Source organism: Epinephelus lanceolatus, chromosome 12 (assembly GCF_041903045.1).
Source record: "Epinephelus lanceolatus isolate andai-2023 chromosome 12, ASM4190304v1, whole genome shotgun sequence".
Taxonomy (NCBI): Eukaryota; Metazoa; Chordata; class Actinopteri; order Perciformes; family Serranidae; genus Epinephelus; species Epinephelus lanceolatus.
The window spans coordinates 11,963,067-11,984,541 of record NC_135745.1 but is presented as its reverse complement, the minus strand read 5'-3'; the positions used below and the strand labels follow the sequence as shown (position 1 = coordinate 11,984,541).

The following is a 21,475-nucleotide window of genomic DNA, read 5'->3' as shown; positions in this document are numbered from 1 at the left end:
AGTCTTTGGTAACTGGGGAAACCCATTACTTTGAGCACTGTAACTGCTTTAATCAAAAGATATCAGCCTGACTGTGTACCAAGCAATGCGGATTAACAGGACTTAGAGTTGAAACACATCACAGGGAAGAAAACTGAGTCACTGTGTTACTGTGTGCATGTGTGTGTGTTTGTGTGTGCACTCGCATGCACAGATATGTTTGATGGAGAGAAAGGAAGCATTGTGTTGTTGGTTGTGTGTGTGATTGAGACGGTGCATGTGTGTTTGAGAGAAGGCCTTAAAATGAGAGAAGGGGAGTACTGTGTGCATGTGTTCAAAGTGTTACTGGTAAAAGTGCATACAGGTTTGAGAAGGAATGAGCAGTGTAGTGTCAGAATACAGTGTGTACGTGTGTGTGTGTGTGTGTGTGTGTGTGTGTGTGTGTGTGCACAGGGGAGTGTGTGTGTCATCCGGTCCCCCAATAGTGAACTAGGGACGACCCCCCACTGGGCCTGGATGTGAATACCACACATTTTCTCCATCCCACACCCTTCATTCCTTCCCATAATGCACTTCCTGACATCCCCCCACCCTATGAACGTGCGCCCACACACACACACACACACACACACACAGAGAATATATTCCAGTAATAGCTTTGGCAGTGCCAGTGTGTCTGTGACGCTTCAGTCCCATCCTCAGCAGACAGTCTGATGCGTCTTACTGCGAAATGGACTTTAAATCCTTTGTGGTCGGACTCAATAACATCCATCCGTGGTTTGTTACCAAAAACAACTCAACTGGTGATGATTTATTAAATGTATGAAGACTAGAATCAACACATATCCTATGGAGGAAAATCAGAGTCGACAGTTTCCCTTTAAAAGAAAACCAAACCCTAACAGCACATATTGGACAAAAACAAAAACATCTAAATAAATAAATGAGTATTCTTGCCCGCAGGGCCCTTTCAGTGAAACAAAGATCACTGCCAGTTTTATAAGAAAAATTCTCTCTGTGTAAAACCAACACATACGTGCCCAAAGTTTTCTTAGTTTTGGTCTTTTGGCAAAGTTTAAAAAGAGATTTTACTCTGTGTCCTGGTTAAACTTCCCCAACATGTCAACAATGTGCCATCAGGCAGGGGTCCCACACATTTTAAAGGATAAAACTGGAAAACTTTTCCATGACCCAGGACCCATTATATATTTTCCAATGACCACTTACAATATGTGACACAAACAGAACTGTATAGTACACTTAACTCTAAAAGTTAAGGGTAATATTATGGGCAGTCCACAGACACGTAGCAGGAGAGCTCCCTGAGTGGGGGAGTGACAGCCGACAGTTTGGTTGGCTCACTGGTTAATTTGCTTGAAAAAACATAATGATTTGCACATAGGAACTACCACACTCTGCTTTCAGAGCAGTTAAAATGAAATCAAGTGTGCAATGGCGCTCTGAGTGATGGTTGAATTCCCTGGGCTGCCCATGCCAATTGCTTAATCTCAAAAATATGGTTCAATTTAAAATGTTTAGTGGGGCATAGGTATGGAAACTTTGGGATTCATGACCCTACATGTTAAATTTAAAAGTCACTATATTTCTGTTTTTTATGTTTTTTCTTGCCCCACTTGCCCCGCATTATTCAAACATATCAGATCCAAACTCCATTCAAACATCGTTCCAGCTAGCATACATGGAGGGACAGATGGAAGGCAGCGTGAAAATGAAAAAAAGTTATTAGGGCTACTTTATGTCAACAGCTACAGAAAATAGATAAGCTGTTATGTTACAGTACGTGGAAGGTTAACCATGGAAAATTACTGCTACAATTACTGTCATTACACATCAAAATTCCATGACTTGTCCAAAATTTCCAAGGATTTCACCAATTCACCAACAGTGTATGAACTATATCCCCTACCCACCATGGGGAGACCAGTTTAAAGTTAAAAGAAAAAGACACTACTCTCTACTTTACCCAAAAAGGAGACTTAGGTTTTATGCATCTATAATCAAGTCCAGCAAGAACATCCTGGACACCCAAGTGTATCAGCTATGAAAGAATAGTGAATACAAGCTTTTCACTTTGCAATTTCTATTAGGATTAGGACACACATTTTAACATAATGTAAATTTTACTCCTGTGTGTTTAATATATATATGGGAATAAAATCACAAGAGCATTCAGATCAATTTGGTTGAGCAAACTCAGAATTACAATCAGGTTAATTGCCAAGAAATGTTTTACATATGAGGAATTTGCCTTGGTGTTTTGGTGCATAACAATAAACATAGTAAAAGAAAAGTGTCAAGTGTTAAAAAATATTTAACGCCATATAAAAATTGCTGCATTAAAAGGTGAAGGAAAGTCAGTTTTACCTGGTGTTTGTGGAAAGAAGGCTCCAATCAGCTTGGATCGCTTCTTCTCATAGCCCTTCTGTGTGATATCACCTGCCAGAGACAACAGAGAGAGAGACATTTACTCTCTATGTTCTTTTATATAACTTTTAAATGTAAATTTGGCGCCTATAAAGTCATACAGAATAAAGCATGTCCATTGTTACAAATGCATGTTGTTTAATTGAACTGAGTTGAACTGAACTTTGTTTCAACGCTCATTAATATATTAAAGCTAGAATATCAAACCTAAGGCTATCAATTGTACAAAAAGATGCACAAGAAACAAACTTAAGGAAATAAATGACAAAGAAACACTGCAGCTGCCCTGAATGTATATATTCCACAAAGAGCTGCAATCTAAGACATCACAACACAAAACAGTCAGAGAGAAAGCTGATCGCATTATGCTTAGTCATTCTCTCCACTCAACCAAGACCAGATGGTGCATGTATGTGTGTGTGTGTGCATGTGTGAGTGTATGTGCATAAATTTGGACCTCAGAGTACTGCAGATGCACGTAATTCACCTTTCACGGTGTGACTAACCACCTCAAAACTTGCTGACTGATCTCCCCGAGTGAAGCGATAAATCAAGCCTACCTAAAGGTACTATCAGCAGATTCCCACGCACAACATCTGAATCCAATAGCTCTTTTAGAAAAGGATTCTTGGCGTTCTGTTTTATCCTCCAGGGGATACCAGGCGGGAGGAGTTTGTCACATTTACAAAGAAAGTTTTAGAAAAGAGAGCCAGATTTTTTTTGGGAGAGTTCACTGGAAAGTAAATGAATGTCAGCTGAGTGCTTGTTTCTGATTGACAGTGTCATTAATATGCTTAACTCCACTCAACTTGTACTCCAAGTGAAGTAAAACAAGCGCTATGAGTCAAATACTTTCTGCATGACATAAGGCAACAACTTGAGGGGAGAACAGAAAGCAAAAAACAGAAGCATCATGGGAATTGGAGTTTAGGAGCTTACAGAAGAACCAGTAATATTCTTTGAAGGCAAATCAAAAGCCAGAGACACAAAAAGAAAATGGTACTGTGTGTGAAAGCAGAGGAGAGAGAGGAGACATGGGTAATGCAGTTTGTAATGTGTAGAGTGGCATGATGGAGCTCTCTGTGCAGAATAACCATTAAGACCTGTCTATCAAACTGGTAATTTGAAACAGGGAGGTCCCATCAGTTGGGATTAAGGAACATGAGTGCATTAGATGGAGATGCCCAGCCAGTTTGGAAATGTTGTCCTGAGTCAAAAACGATAAGAGGAGGAAAAGAAGAAGATAAGCTGGTGGACAATGAGAATGGATAAAAGGTAAACTAGATATAAAAGAGGAGAAGTTGTAACAGGAGGAGCAAGTTCAGATGTGTGTTCGAGATGTGAAGGGAAAAGGAGTAGGTGAAAAATCAAGATTAAGACAGGAAATTTGCATGTCATATACAGTTTGTGTTACTTCATTTTATTCGAATGCCCATGTAATGCTTGTTGTCTGTGTAATTTTTGGTTTTGTGTATTGTCTATAATTGGATAAGTGTGTCACATTACGTGTTTATTGTTTTAAGCAAACCAGTTACACTTAATGCACAAAAATCTCAAAATGCAAAGAATTCCTTCATTAAAAAAGTAAATATTCATTCTCAAACACTTAAAAAGCCTTAATGTGCTTTCGTACACAGACGTGAAATGTTGTGACAGCTGTAACTGAAACTGCAGATGACCACAGATGAGCTGTGGAACAATCTCAGGATTTCTGTGACTGGAGGATGACTAAGTAAAAAGAACAAAAAATTCAGAGGAAATCAGAGTGAAGAGCATCTCCTGACTCAAACAGTGAGAGACGCATGAAACAGACCTGAGTGACGCTAAATCTGCAGCGGATTTGTCGAACACGGAGAAAGCTGTTTGCGCGGCTGACTTGACAAATCCTTCTTAAACACATAGATGTGACTAACTGGCTCGGATCAAGAAACCGACGGTGGGCACGGACGTCATCGGTGACGATGCCAGCACTGTGCGTGTGTGTGTGTGTGTGTGTGTTTCTAGTAGCATGAAGGCGAGGCACATGGTAATAATTAGCATCTCTGGTAGGGGAGCTAACTACCCTGCAGAGAGCAAGAGGAGCTGGCAAATGTTTTTGAAAAGAGAAAAAGAGACACTGAGAGAGACACAAGGGATGAATGGAGGGAGGTCTGACCTTGTCTTCAAAATACTAACTTCTTAAGGTGACACACTAAAACACACACTTACACACACACATTCCACATATACACACACTCAGCTACCAACCGTCTTGACTTTATTTTATCAGGGATGAAAGTCTAAGTGAAATGACATGTCAGTCAGCGAGCTGTTCTGTTAGACACTGTAACAGCTCTGTGTAGCAATCTCCACTCAATCAGACAGCCAGATGGGCAGTCAGTCTGTCTGTCAGTCTGTCAGTCTGTCTGGTCAGGAGCAACAGTACTGAAAACTACAAGATTAACACTGTCAAATGAATTTTTAAGTTTCTGTATTCTACCTTTCTTCTTGTGAATGATGACAAGTCCTTTAAGTAAAATGACAAAAATACTTAATTTGTCCATGCTCTTTAGAACAACACTACGTTTTCTGATCTGATGCCTCTATCAGAAATTCAAAGAATTTCATTAGCAGTGTGGTTAACCCAGCTAATGAAGTATTGCAAACAAAAGAGGAGAGGAAGCTAGTGAGCTAATGTTCTAAAGTGACATTCAGAAACTTGGCTTGATTTGTCATGAACTGTAAACCAGGCCCCATTCAGAAAACCTATAAGTTTAAAATCTTCTTCCGTAAGAGAATGGATACAGATGCAACAATTTGCAAACCACCTAGGTAGAAGCTACCCTTTAATTCAGCCTGACATCAAACAAACCAGGCAGCATTGTTTTCTAGTTTTCTCATCCATCATTTGGCATCATCTTTCTTCTGTGTCGTCCAAAACTGTAATATATCATTGTTGAACAATGAATCCAATTTATGATGTCACAGCAGTATGGTTATGGTTTGATTAGTTTTAGGTTTGGGTTCAATTAAATAAGTACCTAGTTATGGTTAGAGAAACCTGCGTTTTTGATTTTCATCACAAAAAATGTTGTGCTTTTTTCCTTAGGAAGCATTTCACAGATAGTGCTGCCACAAACAATTATCTTTATTTAAGTAATCGATCAGTTATTGCAGATTCATATGACTAATTTATTAAAGATGAAGCAGGAAGTCTGCCTGTGAACGTGATGGATATTCACTGTAGACAGTTTGGGTGATGATTTTACGAAATTTTTGGCAAATAAATTTGTAGAGCGTTATAGAGAATTTCCTCTTCTGACTGCTTGTGTTTGCGGACCTGTCGGACCTTTCTTATGGTTAACTTGGTTACGACAATGTTATTATTACTGATAAAAATGAACTATGAAACTATGACAATATGATCCGAGTTGTAAAGAGGCAACAAAAATCCTTCCCCATTCTCCTACCAGGGACAGGAATGAAGAAGCAGCTGGAGAGGATGGAGGGATGAAGATCTTTAAATAGAGACAAAGGAAGGAAGGATGACTCAGGCTATGGTATTCCTCTGCCGCCTGCTTCCAAACTGTCTGTCTCTTTCTTTGGGTGACGTTGCCACGGGCCGTTAAAGACAGGTCAGAGACAGTTGGTGTAAGGAGGTTTCCTGCTCATCCAAACACACACACACACACACGGTGCCTGACAACATGTTTTATATCAAAGCGGTTTAACAAGAGGCTAAGATGAAACCTTTGACTTAAAACTCTCTGAATCACACACACAAAGTTAACAGTTTCTGTCAGTTTGACCCAGGCGGGAGATGAAAACTTACTATTTGGAATACTGTTGCTAAGAAATGTAAACCTATAAAAACATGAGCTAGAGTGAGTACAATAAATAACAAACACTTAAAATATTCCATCCACGTGGGAGTTGATGTTAATAAAACTTTCATTACATGACACCTCTCTCTTGTTTTAACCTCAGAGAGACCATTTATTTGTCATTTTTAAGATAAATCAGTGAGTTTTTAGATGGCTTTAGTAGATAAAGATAAGGGAAAATAAACCTATAAAAGAAGATTTCAATCTTCAGTTTATCCCTAGAGTTAAAGATCATCAACAGTGGAGGCACATGGTCTAAACTGGACATGATGTATATGCCGCACGCACCGTGAACTCATCACTATCTACAGAACTTCATAATTTAAGTATTTCTTTTGCTTTCTTTTTGGTGTTATTTTCTGTATGTTTCTTTTTCTCTTGTTTTTGCAATCGGGGCCTGCTGTGCTGTAAGACACATTTGAATTTCTTTTTTTGAATCTCTCCCACATGGAGACTCTGATATATTCGTGATAACCCAACAGCTGATAATATTGGTATATAAAGGTACTAGAAGTCAGGCTTTATTACTCTTACAATGACATGTGATCTGTATCTGGATACAGGAAAAAACATGTCATGTGGGCAGAACCACAAAACATTTATTAATACCAGGTTTACAGGCACAGGTCTGTAGATCAAATGTCATTGTCCAGATAATGTATCTGCACACAGTTGGATCACATTTTAAAATGGGCGTAAATGCAGATGTAATACACACACTCACATCTGGAAGCTGAAGCTCAGCTCAACTACAGTCTTATCTGTTGGCCAGCTTCATGCAGAGAACTGGAATAGTAATAATAGTTTTAGGGTCAAACTCTTCTGTCATAAGCTCCATTCTCTAACATTTAGTCCGAAGTCAACAAACTTAAAGGGAAGTAAATATAGGGAATGTAAAGGTAAAGTAAAAGCAGCAAATTATGGCCAAATGAGGACTATGCAGGTTTGAGATCAGAATGCTCTCAAACAGCCAGAATCACATAAGGTACACCTCCAACCACAGTCCTGCGTTCATCTCTGAGTAAAGTACATTAGATTATTGTAAAATATGTATGCAGCAGCCTGATGACAGCTGTATAACCTCACTATAAGCTCCCCATGAATTATTGACAGTCATACATAAACATATTGCCGGCTGCACCCTCTGTGACTCCCTGCATTGACGTCAAGCTCATCTGCTCTTAACCTTGACCTTGGAGTCAAGCACTGTGGTAATCTACATATAAATCCTTCCTTTGCACACTTACACTGCCTCTGTGGGTGAAGTCACCATAGCAACTGATGATGTAATCACAACTAGATTACGTAATGACTCCAAAAACTGTCACTTGTTGCGCTAGATTTACAATGGCTTTTGGGTATATGTTTTTATGGAATATCAATTCCACTATGAGGCCATAAGTATGTGGACACCCTGACTTCTGGTCTGCTTTATATGGCTTTAACTTCCAGTTATAGGTAATCTTAAAGCTACAACACATAATGATATTTTAAAGAGTAGTTTTCTTCCAACTTCCAACAGTGTTTGTCTCTTTACTGTTTCAACATAACAATCCCCACAGACACAAGGCCAGCTCCATAAAGGAATGGTTTTCCCAGTTTGGTGTGGAAACACTTGACTGCTCTGCCTTGTGTTTGAACAAAAGCAAATCCCTACAGAAAGCAGAAGCTTGGGAGCTAGTCATATGGGCTACAATCACATATGAGTAAAATGTTCAGGTGTCCACATATTTTTGGCCACATAATGCACAAATATGCCTGCATACAACCGCAGCATCAGAGAACAACTCTGCTCTGTAAAATAACCTTGAGTAAGTTTGTACAGAAACAGCCAGGCTGAGCCTCTATGACCATATACAGTAAGAGAGACAGAGACAAAGACAGAGACTGAGAGAGACAGAGGGAAAGAGAAGAGTGCTAGCAGTGACATAAATATGAAGAAAATAGTTAAAATGATGGAGAGAAGGAAAGAACAAGGAATTAAGAGCAGAGGAAAGTGACACTGATAGAAAACAAATATTCGAGAGAGGGGAAGACAAAGAGCGAGAGGGAGCAAGAAAGAGAGAGTTGCATCTATCCAGCACCTAAAAAGGAAACAGAGTTGATTTTATTATTTCCACACTGCAACACTAGAGACAGAGAGCAAGAGAAAGAGAGAGAGGACAGCGACAGAGAACTGAGAGCATACAAAGCAGTGTTCAATGAGAAGAGGTAGACAAGGAATGCAGGAGAAAACAGGAGAGAGAGAAAGAGGTTTCTGTCATGTGACTCCAGGCCACTGGAAGATCAACATAACGAACATGCATACCATAACATCTCTCTCTGTCTGTCTGTGTCTACCTGTCTTAATATTTCTCTCCAATAGTAGCAGGAATACAAGAATATGGATTAAAGATTGATGACAGAATAACCACAACAGTACTGTCTGTGATTAGGCAAAATACCAAAAAGACTCTACAAGAGTTTACAGACATGGTAGAGGCTTTGTGTGGCTGCACTAGAGCTGTGCTTTGAGCTAAAGGCTAACATTGTTAATGTCCACAATGATAACTAACATGCTGATGTTTTGCAGGATTGTTTACCCATTTCGCTAATTCTTAGTTGAGTGTTAGCATTATGCTAATTAGCACAGATAAAACACAAAAAATACACAAAAGCATAAAGTTCAGCCGAGAGTCATTGATTTCACAGGTATTTGGTCAAAATTATTGATAATAATAAAATGATATATAACCCAAACCATAAAAAAGCCTTTGACAAATATTAAGAAAGTGTGCTGAAGTAGGGCAGCACATTCAATCGAAATATTATCAAAATCGTTATATGGCCAAGTGTCATATCTATCACAAAAGCTACAAATTTTTGATAAAGGTAAAATGTGTCACACCATTATAAAAACACATCATAGTGCTACAGAGATGCCCCTACCTACAAATCAAACTCCAGGCGTAAGGGAACATTTTTATTTGGTACAGACCCCCGTTAATGCAAAAACTATCTCATGAAAATTCCCTCTCATATCAAAAGCGCAGTATCTGTCAAAATAATCGCAATACAGTGCTTGTTTCAGCATACTGTGCGGCCCTGTCCTGAAGTTATAAGTCAGGTTCACTCTATGTGCTTGTTTGCTGGTTTAAATCCCACACAGGTAGTGCAAAGCTCTCTCCTCGTGCACGAACTGCTGCCAAGAAGCTGTTGAGCAAATGAAACCTTGAAACATGAGCGAGTGGAGCAACTCCTTGTTTTTAAGCTGACTGTGAAGTTCAGAGAAAAAAAACAGGTTGACATTCTTACAGTTGACTAGAGTGGAAAAGTTTGTGTACTGATAAAGAGAGAACAATAAATGCTAAAAAGAAAAGGGACTTGTGAGAAATGTGGTTCAATTTTGTTTCAAAGATGGTCTCATTTGACTGTCATTATAACAATTTAGTGCCTTTTATCTTACAAACACATGCTGGTTTCATAACTACCAACACCATCATTATTATCATGAACATTTTAGTGACTTGCCGGCTGCATACATGCTGCACAAGGTCCTGCTACACACAACAATATTTTGAATTCTTGGTCAGATTAAATTAACAAAAAGTCTCCAAGCAGTTGTTAAAAGCTAAAGACACACAAAAAGTATTTTTATTAAACTGGTACATTTTTTATTTATTCTCAGGTTTCTAAGGGTTTTTTTTTTTTTATTATATGCTGCAATTAGCAAAATTGTGGAAGATGATTAGTGATATATTCACAACAGTAATGGAAAAGAAGTAAAATACACACACAATCCCTAAAATACAAAGAGCTGTGCATCCATAAAAGCACACACACACACACACACACACACACACACACACACACACACACAGTTCAACCAAGAGGAAACGCCCAAGGATTCCCCTGGGGAAACAACAAACACACACTCACATGTTGGAGGCAGCAGGTGTGTAAGCAGGTGTTTACAGTAACAACACGCTGAGTCAGGGCTGAAACTCACCTCCACACAGGCGGAAACACACACACCCTCACACACACACACACACACACACACACACACACACACACACACACACACAGAGGAAGAAGCTCATATGCAGGCACATCAAGCTTGTTTGTCCCTATACATTTGAACTTTGCATTTCACAGTTTAGAATTTCATCATAGTCAGGTGAAAACCTAACTCCAGTGTTTGTGCTTTTTATGTTTTACCTTCACTGAGAAGGATTTTCTGTGCGCTTGGAAAATGGTCGGAAAATTAAAGAATCTTTCGAACTAAAAATCTGAGGGTTGTCAAGCTGAAAAATGGCTGTTGGTCTCAGATTCATGAGCAGAGAACATTTTAGAGTTATGACATTTTCCCTGGACAGCAAAACAGTGAAAGCTTTTTGGCATCTTTTTGCCTACTTGATGTTGAGCAGTGTCGTTTTCCTTTCCTTTGTGTTTCCAACTGTAGAAGCAAAGGGAAAAAAAAGAAAACCAAATATGCTAACGCTAACATCTCCCATCTGAGCGATAGACAAAGTACACATGGCTACAAAGCAGCAAACTACTTGTCAAAAGGTGTTAAAATAACACACTCCCCCCTCTGGCTGTCATAAAATTTGAGAGAGGAGCATGTAACTGTTTTTCCTAATGGCACATCCAGTACAATTATAAATGTATGTAAGTTGAAGACGCAGTTTAGTTGATTTACGGGCCCGTCCTGTGCACCTCTGGAAAAACAGAGCTAACTGTGCTGGCTTCAGTTCCAGTAAAACCATTACATGCACAATAAGAAGGTCTGGGTGGAAAGTCCCCATCACAGTTTATGTTCGACCGCATGAAACGATGGAGGAAATGAATTTGTCTGCAGCGCGTGGCTTCATTAGTGCAGTCAGTTCATTAAAGTGCAGACTGAGTTAATCCAGTTCATCAGACGGAAACGTGTCAGTAAATAATTAAAAGTTAAATAACAAGATCAACACTGTTTAATGATTGAACTACCGATATTTCTATAAGACTACTGCTGCTGCTGTGAGCTATCACCAACACTACTGCTGCAATACTACTACTGCTGTCCCTGTTTCTCATGTCAGTATTACTACAGCTACAGTACAGCTGCTTTATTACTTCTGGTGCTGCTGATAATACTACTGATCCTACTATTACTGCTACTTCTACTACTGCTGTTGCTATTATCACTAACACCAGTGTTGGAAGAAGTACTCAGATCTTTTGTTTAACATTAGAATCAAAATATACATAAAGTACCAAAAGCACTTACTATGCAAAATGGGCCATTTCACAAAAATATAAATTAAAATTTGGGGTTATAACTTTTAAATGGACTGCACTTGTATAGTGCTTTTCTAGTCTTCCGACCACTCAAAGCGCTTTTGTACTACATATCACATTCACCCATTCACACACACAGTCACACTGGTGGCCGAGGCTATTATACATGGTGCCACCTGCTACTCAGTAACCATTCACTCGCACTCACACACCAATGGAACAGCCATCAGGAGCAATTTGCTCAATGCACAATGCAAGATCTTAAGTTGAAAGAAGTAACTTCAGAAGTTTAGTCACAGCTATTACAGGTACTGTTTATGTTGCAACAGTAGATGCTTCTTTACTATGTGTAAGTAAGTAAGTGGTAAATGATAAACATGCCCAATGATGCTTCAACATGGGGACTGGAGGAGCCGGGGATCAAACCACTGATTTTCCGATTAGTAGACAATCCGCTCTACTTCTGAGCCACAGTTGCCTATAATAATGCATTAACATGTAAGCACCACATTAATGTTGTAGCTTATACAGTCAAGGCAGAGCTGATTATTATCACTATGTCACTAGTAATATGAATCAAAGTAACTATATACTGCTGCTTTTACCGCTACCTATGCCACAATTATTGCTGATGCTAGTACTGCTAATACTACTCGAATGATACCTATCATGCTGCTACTCTGGCACCACTAATACTGCTGCTGCAATGTGACATCTTTGTAGAGAACACATCACATTGTACTTACAAGTAAAACACAGAAACAAAAGACATGAAAGCAGATGCACAATGCAAGATTTCAAGTTGAAAGAAGTCACTTCACAGGTTTATTTCACAACTACTATAGTTACTGTATATGTTGCAACAGTAGATGCTTCTGGTAATACTGAATGACTGCCATTTGTTAGCAAAGTGCTGACTGAAAAACATCAGCATCATCAGAGAAGCAGCAGGTTTTTGACCTTGAATGGTTCTGAATGTGCAGCGTGAACACAACATCCCATAGAAGTCTTAAGCTTTTGTGGTTAATGAAACACTCTACAGTCATATCTCAGTTAGTTTGCATTCCTTTACATATTGCCAATCTTTGCAAGCACTTCACTTCACACATGGAGATAGCATGACCACAAACAATTCTTGCCTTAGATTGACAGACATCTATTAAAATCATGAAGGCTGTAGTTACAATTGCTGAAATACTGAGACAAACATCCATCCAATAATTCATCACTGCTCTAAATTAGTGCACAAATTCATTAAACTGCAAAAATACTAGTAGATAACAAACAACAAAGACTTTAAACACAGCCTCCCTGTAAATGGAATAATGGATTAATACACTTCCAGGTGTTCTGATATCATATGTAATGGTCTCTTTAAGGAAACACCTGTTCTTCACCTCCACTTGGTCCTTTACTCTCTTATATCAGCACACACTTTTGTGAAGCAGATGCAAAATATATTGGAGAGGGTATCATATAACCCACTTCACTTCAATTTAATGTCGACAGAAACAGTCAGCAGATTGTCTCAAGCACAGCATGGCTCATCATATCACGTCATCACCATCATGTGTGCACAGACACGCAGCAAACAGCATTCACACATAGTAAGAAGCACATGGCACAGCACTCAGAGGAACCACAATGACATTATGTATTGCACTCTGCTGCTACTATTGCCACTATGAGTTATATTACTGTTTGTAAGTCATGGTCCTCGTGATAGTTTCAGTACTACTGGAACAACTAGTTAGAAAAATAAACTAGAACTTTCACATTGTGGCAAAGTTAATTTAAAAATGCTGTACAATCCAAACTCACACTTACCCCTTTCATCCATCAGTGAGAGAAACAAATAAGTGGAGCCAAAGAACTGTGAAACATTTCTCCAATTAGACTAATTAGATCCAGAAAATCAGCTAGTACAAACACACACACACACGCACGCACCTGATATCTGGCACATGAAAACATACTCACCGAGCATAATGCTAACAGGCAGCGGGAGTATAAAGCTGACAAACTCAGCTTCATGCTCCTCTCAGACAAGCCCCCGTCCTCATCTGTGGTCCTCCCCGCCGCTCAGTTTGTGAAAACACTGGTTGCTTATTCCCCATTGGCAGGACACACACACACTCACACAGGCTCACACACACTGTCTCGAATAGCACGCACACACAAAGACAAGCAGCTTATTAGTTTCAAAGAGGAGCAGGTCAACCTCTTCCACGCACACAAAGGCTGAAGGTGTCTCCTGACATTTAGCTACTGATGGTGCCTTTGTTGTTAAGACACACACACGCACGCACGTAGACACACACACACACACACACACACACGCACAAACACACCTACACACACACACACTCTGCAGCAGAGGATTGGTTGGCAATTATGTCACCTCCTTTAGTCTAGGAAGAAACTACTTTTTCTGTGTGTGTGTGTGTGTGTGTGTGTGTCTGTGTGTGTGCGCACACACATATACAAACACAAGTCCTTTCCCCCTGTCTCCCTCAGTTGGTATGGTCCAACCTGCCTGCCCAAACACGCTGCCCGGCGACATCAGCAAAACAAACAAATTGGTTTATTTGTCGGCCGACTTCACAGTGAGGTGAGAGAGAGGAGACACACACGCACACACACATACGCACGCACGCACGCACACAAACACACACACACACACACACAAACCGCACACACTCCCCCTGGGCTTGTCCTCATATCCCCAGCTTCTGCACCTCGGCGTGTGTAACTCCCATCTCTTGTGGTTACTATGGCGATAGCTGCCAACAAAAGGGGGACAATGTGGCTGAAATTAATATTGTGATAATCAGCAGAGTGTTACCTCAAACATATTCATAGGTAATTGCAGAAAATTCACAATTACACCTCAAAAAGTTAAACTTTTGGTTTGTTGGTTTGATATGTTACCAAACACAATCATGTAGTTTAAAACTAAGACACTTTCAGGTACCTTTCAGACCTCTGAATGTGACACATGGTGTTAAAAATGAAGTTATTCGTTGTCTCTCCATACATATTCCAGACAATAATGACTTTACTGACACTTTGAGTTTAGACAGACGCAGCTCCTACTCTTTAACATGTGACTTTGTTTACATTTAGAATCACCTGATCGAAAGTGGTTTTTCTACTTCAACTGGCGAAATGACTAAAAATAAGCCTTCTTAGCTGTTGAGTCTAACCGAACACAGAGCTGCTGAACCTCATGACCCTTCTATGATGATGTCTACCGTTACCTTCCACAAACTAGATGACAGAAACAGAAAATAAAACAGTACGTATAAAACCCTGGAAAGTTGAGCAATTTTCCAGCACAGCCCTGTACACACACATTTACAGCTGGAATAAATGTTCATCTCCTGGTGGCCACAGAGTCATGAAAGTCTTCCCTCATCTAAGAAGGTTGATGATCATCTAATTGTCCTCAAATGGAACTCAAGAGGTCATATTTTTGTAACTACAATGGGGTCATCACTTTACAACTCTGCAGAGGGCAGTCATAAAGACTTTTCACTTGAACATGGAAAATACAACCCAACTTGCAGGCACCAATATGTCAGTTTGCAGCGTCTCATATAAAGCCTTAACTTTTCAAATACAACTATCTAATACAGAAAAAAATCTGTTTTTCTACTTTCTGAAACAAATTACTGTAAAAAAAGAAATTGCAATTTTTTTGGACAAACCAAACAAGAATCTGGTGGTTAGATGATGGAGCCACAATGGATGAACATTAAAGGAAAAAAGCGCCCCCAACAGAGACTACATCAAAATAAATTCAAAGACATCTGCTTGGCAGCTGAAGTGCAAAGCAAACACCACAGGGAACTGCACTAAATACCTAAATGTCAGCAGGATCAAGAATTCTCACTTTGACTGATCTTGAAGATTTGTGACCACAACTTCTTCACATCAAATAACATTTGTCGTATCTTTGGGTGCCTCTTTAAATTCCTCTCCACCCAGGGGATCCCTTTTGTCATGACAATCAATTCATGATGGTCAAACATAGGAAAATTATTCCCACGCTGTAAATAAATCTGAGCTGTAAGTGTTCCCACATCTATTCATAAAGTGGAGATCACTGTATCTAATTATCCTGGTATCAGACAGACATATGCTCACAACAGATCCAAAGCACTGACAAATTATTTCCTATTAAAACTAAATAATGTATCTTCAATGAATCTTCAGGGAAGTATAAAATCATCCTTTCTGAGTGACTTCATTTCCTGAAGCAGAAACAGACAGCGAGGGACGCACTGAGGGTCGAGACAGAGATCAGGGTTCACATTAGTAGTTCAGTCACCTCTGCGGTCCCAAGCTTCAACAACCTGACCTGACTTACAGTAGGTGTCAGAGGAAAGCCCCCTGTCTAGTTGGTTGTCTTGTGATTTGAACGGAGCGACTCGTGGTCAAAGATTTAGGTCAGTTTTTTTACCATTTGTCTGTTAGATTACTACCGATTTAGATTAAAAACACATCTCACAGAATGACACTTTCATTACGGGCTGTTTTATGATCAGGAATATTTATGGATTTTTTTTATGACATCATATTCTGCTTTAATACAATCAGTTCATCAGGGAGAGTTGATAAAATTAAATCAAAAGTACATCAGAGACTGATCAGGAGCGTCGTTTTGTTATTTTGTTTAGACAACTTGTTGTATGAGCTGGAAGGGAACAGTCAAGAAAAGTGTTATATTTATTGAAGAAAAGGTTATGTACATTTAATAATTTTAAGACTGAGCACAAAAACATGCTGAGTTAGTGTTAAGTCCGGTGTAGTGTAATTAAGTATAGAAGTAATATTTTCATTTTAATCAATATTCTACAAACAACAGGAACATACAGAAAGTAAGGAACACAAAACGCTTTGGCTTGAGACTGTACATCAGTGTGTGTGTGTGTGTGTGTGTGTGTGTGTGTGTGTGTGCGTGTGTGTGCGTGTGTGTGAGAGAGACCAACAGACCGGATCCAGCAGCCAGTAGAAATTTGCCTACAGAAGTCATTCCCAAAATAGAGCTAGATAACCTTTGATACTTAATACTACTGCAGTCCCACTGTGCCAACACACACATATACACGCACGCACGCACGCACGCACGCACACAGCACTTGCACCTGCTACAGGTAGAATTGGCTGTCAGTCACATGATATTTACCTTGAGGGCTGAAATTTTGACAGTTAGACTTCTGACAAACACACGAAGCACACAAACAAACTCTGTCTCTTTTTACAGCTGCACTTCTCTCTCATCTTCATTGACATTGTGGCAGTAGTAACACCAAAGCAGAAAAACAAAACTCCTCACTGGACTCCAGTTGACCTTTGACGTCCCTGTGGAGGGATGCGGGTCAAGTGAAAACTATAAATGTTTCCTTTAGGGATCTAAAAATTGTAATTTCCTTTAAATGTCCATCAGAAAAGAGGAAAAGCAGGTAAGACAAGAGGAACAAAAGCAAGATACTGAACAAAAACTTCACTACACTGGAGCTAAAACTTCACGCAACAGTTTGAACTGCAAGTCATTTTAACCCAGGACTTAAATCAACAGCGCGAGATGGCGAAAGACCTCCAGTTCACCCTCTGTTGAATCCATCATGCAGTCTAAACAGAAACCTCCTCAGTCACACTCAGTCAGTTTCTAATGGGCTGTATTGTAGGTACATGGTACTGCAAGTCTACTGAGAGAATTAACAGAAGGAACAGATGAGCGAAGGAACAAACACTGAGCAGAAGTTACAGCATGACAGATGGATGAGGGGCTAAGGGAGCACATGTTGTAGTCATGCTGGGGTTGAGCACTGTGGTCTCCGCTGGTGATTTCTGAACTTATTAACATTATTTTTATATGTATATGCTTATGACATTTAGAAACCCATCCACTTTAGAGTCCTTGCAATGACTTAACCTTATCAGAGCTAGGCAGTTAGCTACAAGTGAGAAGTTAAGCAACGCCAGACATTTTTTGAACATTCCGTAAAGTTTAGAAAATCTAAAACTGCAAAGACAACACACAATGCAAACAGAAAAACCAAACTAATGCACACTGCACACTGCACACTCGTGTTGAGCCTGGGTTTCAAGAGACAGAAAACGCTGAGTCACGTCAGGTTACCAGTTCTGCTGGCGTCTATTTGCAGTAAATAAATACAGTATTTATTGCCTAGCAACCAATATTTGGTCAAACAAAGTACTTCAAGACAAATATTATCCAAGGCAATGATGGAAGAAGATAAATTGGAGCAGGGGAAGCATATTTAAGAACTTCATTCAGTGTTTATTAATGCAATTGTCAATTGCTATGCAGCATTCAAAACTGGTGTATTAAAAGGTAATAAATGCTTGATAACAGTAAAGTATATCATTATTAACATGCCTTCAGTTTCTTTGGTTTACACATTTACAAACACAAAAGGTTTGGTGCAATGAATACATAAGGATCTGTTTCTTTCTATTTAATTTGAAGTGTCACAGATAGACAAAACCTTACAAGGACCTGAGGTGACATCGGCATTTTCTCTCATTATATAAACAAGGAACATTGCAAACACTATAACAACACTGAACAAACACTTTCCTAAAAAGCAACAGGTTTGAAGAGGCTATAAAACTTGAAAATACAAAACATTTCCATGAATTGTTTGGTTTTTCTTATCTCTGCACATCTGGATGATGCAATCAATGTGCAGTAGTGGAGCAACATCCACACACTGTCCTTGTCTTATAACCTCTCTCTTAGACAATCAGTGTGTTGTGCTGACCTCACCACATATTGCTAACGGTGTACAAGTTTTTTAGGGGAACTTGTGCTTGTGAAGTTAGGCTCCACATTACATGCATTAATCTAAATACCTTATAGTCTGCTTGAACCAGTGTGTACCAAACCATGACCCTCGTACTGAGTTACACAAACCGTTAAAGCCCTAAAACACGTGCATATAAACTGTTAATAAAAGCTTTATAACACTCTGTAACATTGTCAGAGTATTACAGTTCTTTTAGTTTGTTCATTGTGATGCATAATTAGTTACCCAACTTCCTTTTGAACTCCTCCAAAGGGAGATCAGAGGTCAGCAACAGGGCAAAAGCCCAGACACTGGCAAGGATCCATTTTCTCACACATCTGATGCTTCAACAGGGCAGATGCTGGCAAAGAAGTGGGCAGTCAAAGTAAAATCCATTTTGTCCAGATTAAAGACAATCCCTGCTAACCTGACTGTTCCTCTATGCTGCCCTTTTCCTCCTTTTTCTTCAGCCTAAATGATGACAAATAATCTCCAAAACCATCGTCGACCAACTACAACGAAGAAAGAAACCACTTGAAAGCTCTTTAGGTAAAAAAAAAAAAAAAAAAAAAAAAAGAAGATTAAAGATATAACCAAATACGAGCTGGCATGTGAGAAAGTATGCACCCCATCACAGTAAAGATCTGATAGAGATCACTTCAGCGCAGACCTCTACCAGTCGATAACCTCCAAAGTGCTGTGTTATCAGGGGAGCCCGGCGCATTTCACACGCCTTCAAACAAAAGCTGCTTTAAAGAAAATGAAAATGGGGGTTTAATGCCCTGTAAGGCTATTGGGTTTAGCAGTGTGTGTGTGTGTGTGTGTGTGTGAGTGAGAGAGAGAGTCTTATCAAACCCCTGCTAAAAGCTACTTAGAGGAAACCCACAGGAGCAACCACACACACTCAAAATAGACACACACTTCCCAAAATGCACCATGTGTGATTGGAGCCCACACGCTCTCGTCTGGGTCATTTAGAGGAATATGATGCTGCCTTGCGATTCAGTGCAATTATCTACTGAATGAGGAAAAAGGTTGGGTTTAATTTGCCTCATATCAGCGTAATATCTGCCAAGAATATAACTGGTTTAAAGAGTGCCAAAAATTTCAACAACATTACCATGTTTTCTTATTTTTCCTCTAACAAAGGTTATCTAAACTAGAATTACCGTCTTGTGGTTGTATGCTTCCACGAATCAGTCAAGTTGCAGTTCTGTCCAGACTCATATGTAGCCATGACAGTTGAAAATGCTGCTGTAAAAATGCTAAATATCCTAAAACATGGATGCTTCACACACATCTTCAATCCAGCAGCACAGAAAATCTATACAATCAGCACAGTGTCAAGCTGGGCACCCAAAATTAGTGTCACCGATTTAGTATCGGACCAAATGTCTCTCCATCTGTTTCAGAGATATGACGTTGAGTAACAGCCAGAAAAGTGTTTTTGCAGAACATGATGATGTCACAGTGATGTTGACCTTTGACTTTTTGGGTAAAAAAATGTTATCACTTCATTATTATTTTTTTATCCGATTTGACCTTTGTGTGAAATTTTTGTCATAATTAGTGTATGAATTCTTGTGTTATGGCCAAAAACATGTCTTATAAGGTCACAGTGACAATTGACCACCAAATTTAATCAGTTTATTCTTGAGTCCAAGTGGACAGCTGTTGTTGCCAGCAGGGAGGCATAACAATTATTCCTCTAGAACTTGGTAGAAGGATGGGCAAGCCACTTATCTATTCTAGTTTTCTGAATTAACAGAGTCTTGATGTGGTGATTTAAATTTTGGATTTCAACCATAGTACAATTACAGTTTTTGGCAAAAGCACCAAAACAACACTATATAATGTGGCCACCTGTTGTCAAGTGATTTTGACATCACCAGATGCATTTGAAAGCTCTGATTATAGCCAAACAGCGGCCACAAGTGGTAATGAAGGGGTAACAGCACATTTAATTTCAGTGAATTTCAATTTTGAGTCGGTTATTCCATTAACACTCCCTATATTCCACATCAATGACTAATAATAGAGTGTAGAGCCATACATTTAAAAGGATAGTGATGCAACTTCAAGGATGCCAACTGTCAAAAGATTTTAAAGAAGAAGAAGAGCCAACTGAGAGCTCGTCAGGTACAGCGCGATACGTTTTTAACTTTTGTAATAAAATCATGAGGATTTATTAGTGAAGGTACGAATGTTTGAAACAAACAGAACATTCGGTCCAACAGCAGAAGTGGACTATGCTGCTGGTTTAAGATGTTTCTTTGGATGTAGTATAAAGTTGCTATGTCCAAGCTTGAAACTACTGTGGGGCTGTATAGATGGATTAGTACCTGACACATCTGGAGTACCACTGTGTACACCGAAATATCTGTCTTCAAATTTTTATTGATATATTTATAAAGCACCAAAAGAGGGATCTTCAGTTATCGATGCAAGAATCTACTGATGCTGTTGACAAAATTCTCAAAACCCTTCACCCTCAATCCTGCAACACCTGACACCTAATCAAAGGTTTTTATGCAGACCACAAAAGACAACACCCTGTGTACAACGCAGTGAACTTCATGACCTTATCAGCCAGTGGGTGGTGAGTTAATGGTATTTATTTCAAACTGACAAAACAGAAAGTTACAGCTAGCAGGTTTGCATGGCCCAAAATTATAACTGACTTTAAATGGAAGTGACAGGAGTGATGTGTTTAAGTGTGACATCATGTGTTGGCAGAGTTTTGCCTTTCAGTGCCTGAGAGTTTGGCCTCAAGGTGAAAGACTGAAGACATTTGGACAGTGGAAGTGAAAAACAACCTTAAAAAAAAAAACACACTGAAATCTTATTTGAGCAAAACACTTGAACTCTTGATTGCTTTGGCAGATGTGTTAAGTTGGCAGAGAGAAAGCTGTTGTACTGGGCAGCTCCCAGATGTGTATTTATACAGTATGAGTATATGACTGTGAGAATGAACAACAACATAAATGTTCAGCAAATCCTTCCCCAGCATAAATCAAGACTAGATTTTTAAGCTTTATTAATCGTAACAGTCACTGCTTACTCAAAAATGTATAAAAAACCCAACAGGTACCTGTTCCTATTTTC

At 39.3% G+C, this 21,475-nt stretch overlaps 1 protein-coding gene across 8 annotated transcripts in view; it reads right to left on the bottom strand.

Moving 5' to 3' along the window:
* LOC117271387 (disco-interacting protein 2 homolog C) overlaps positions 1-21,475 on the bottom strand; it is a 255,882-nt gene that overhangs the window by 117,988 nt on the left and 116,419 nt on the right. For 7 of the 8 annotated variants that reach the window (XM_078172954.1, XM_078172953.1, XM_078172957.1 and 4 more), the window contains exon 2: positions 2,365-2,436. In XM_078172954.1, coding sequence (XP_078029080.1) covers positions 2,365-2,436 — 72 coding nt within the window. Of the gene's footprint in view, positions 1-2,364; positions 2,437-13,532; positions 13,661-21,475 lie in introns of those variants that run through there. The other variant, XM_078172956.1, reaches the window with a different exon arrangement.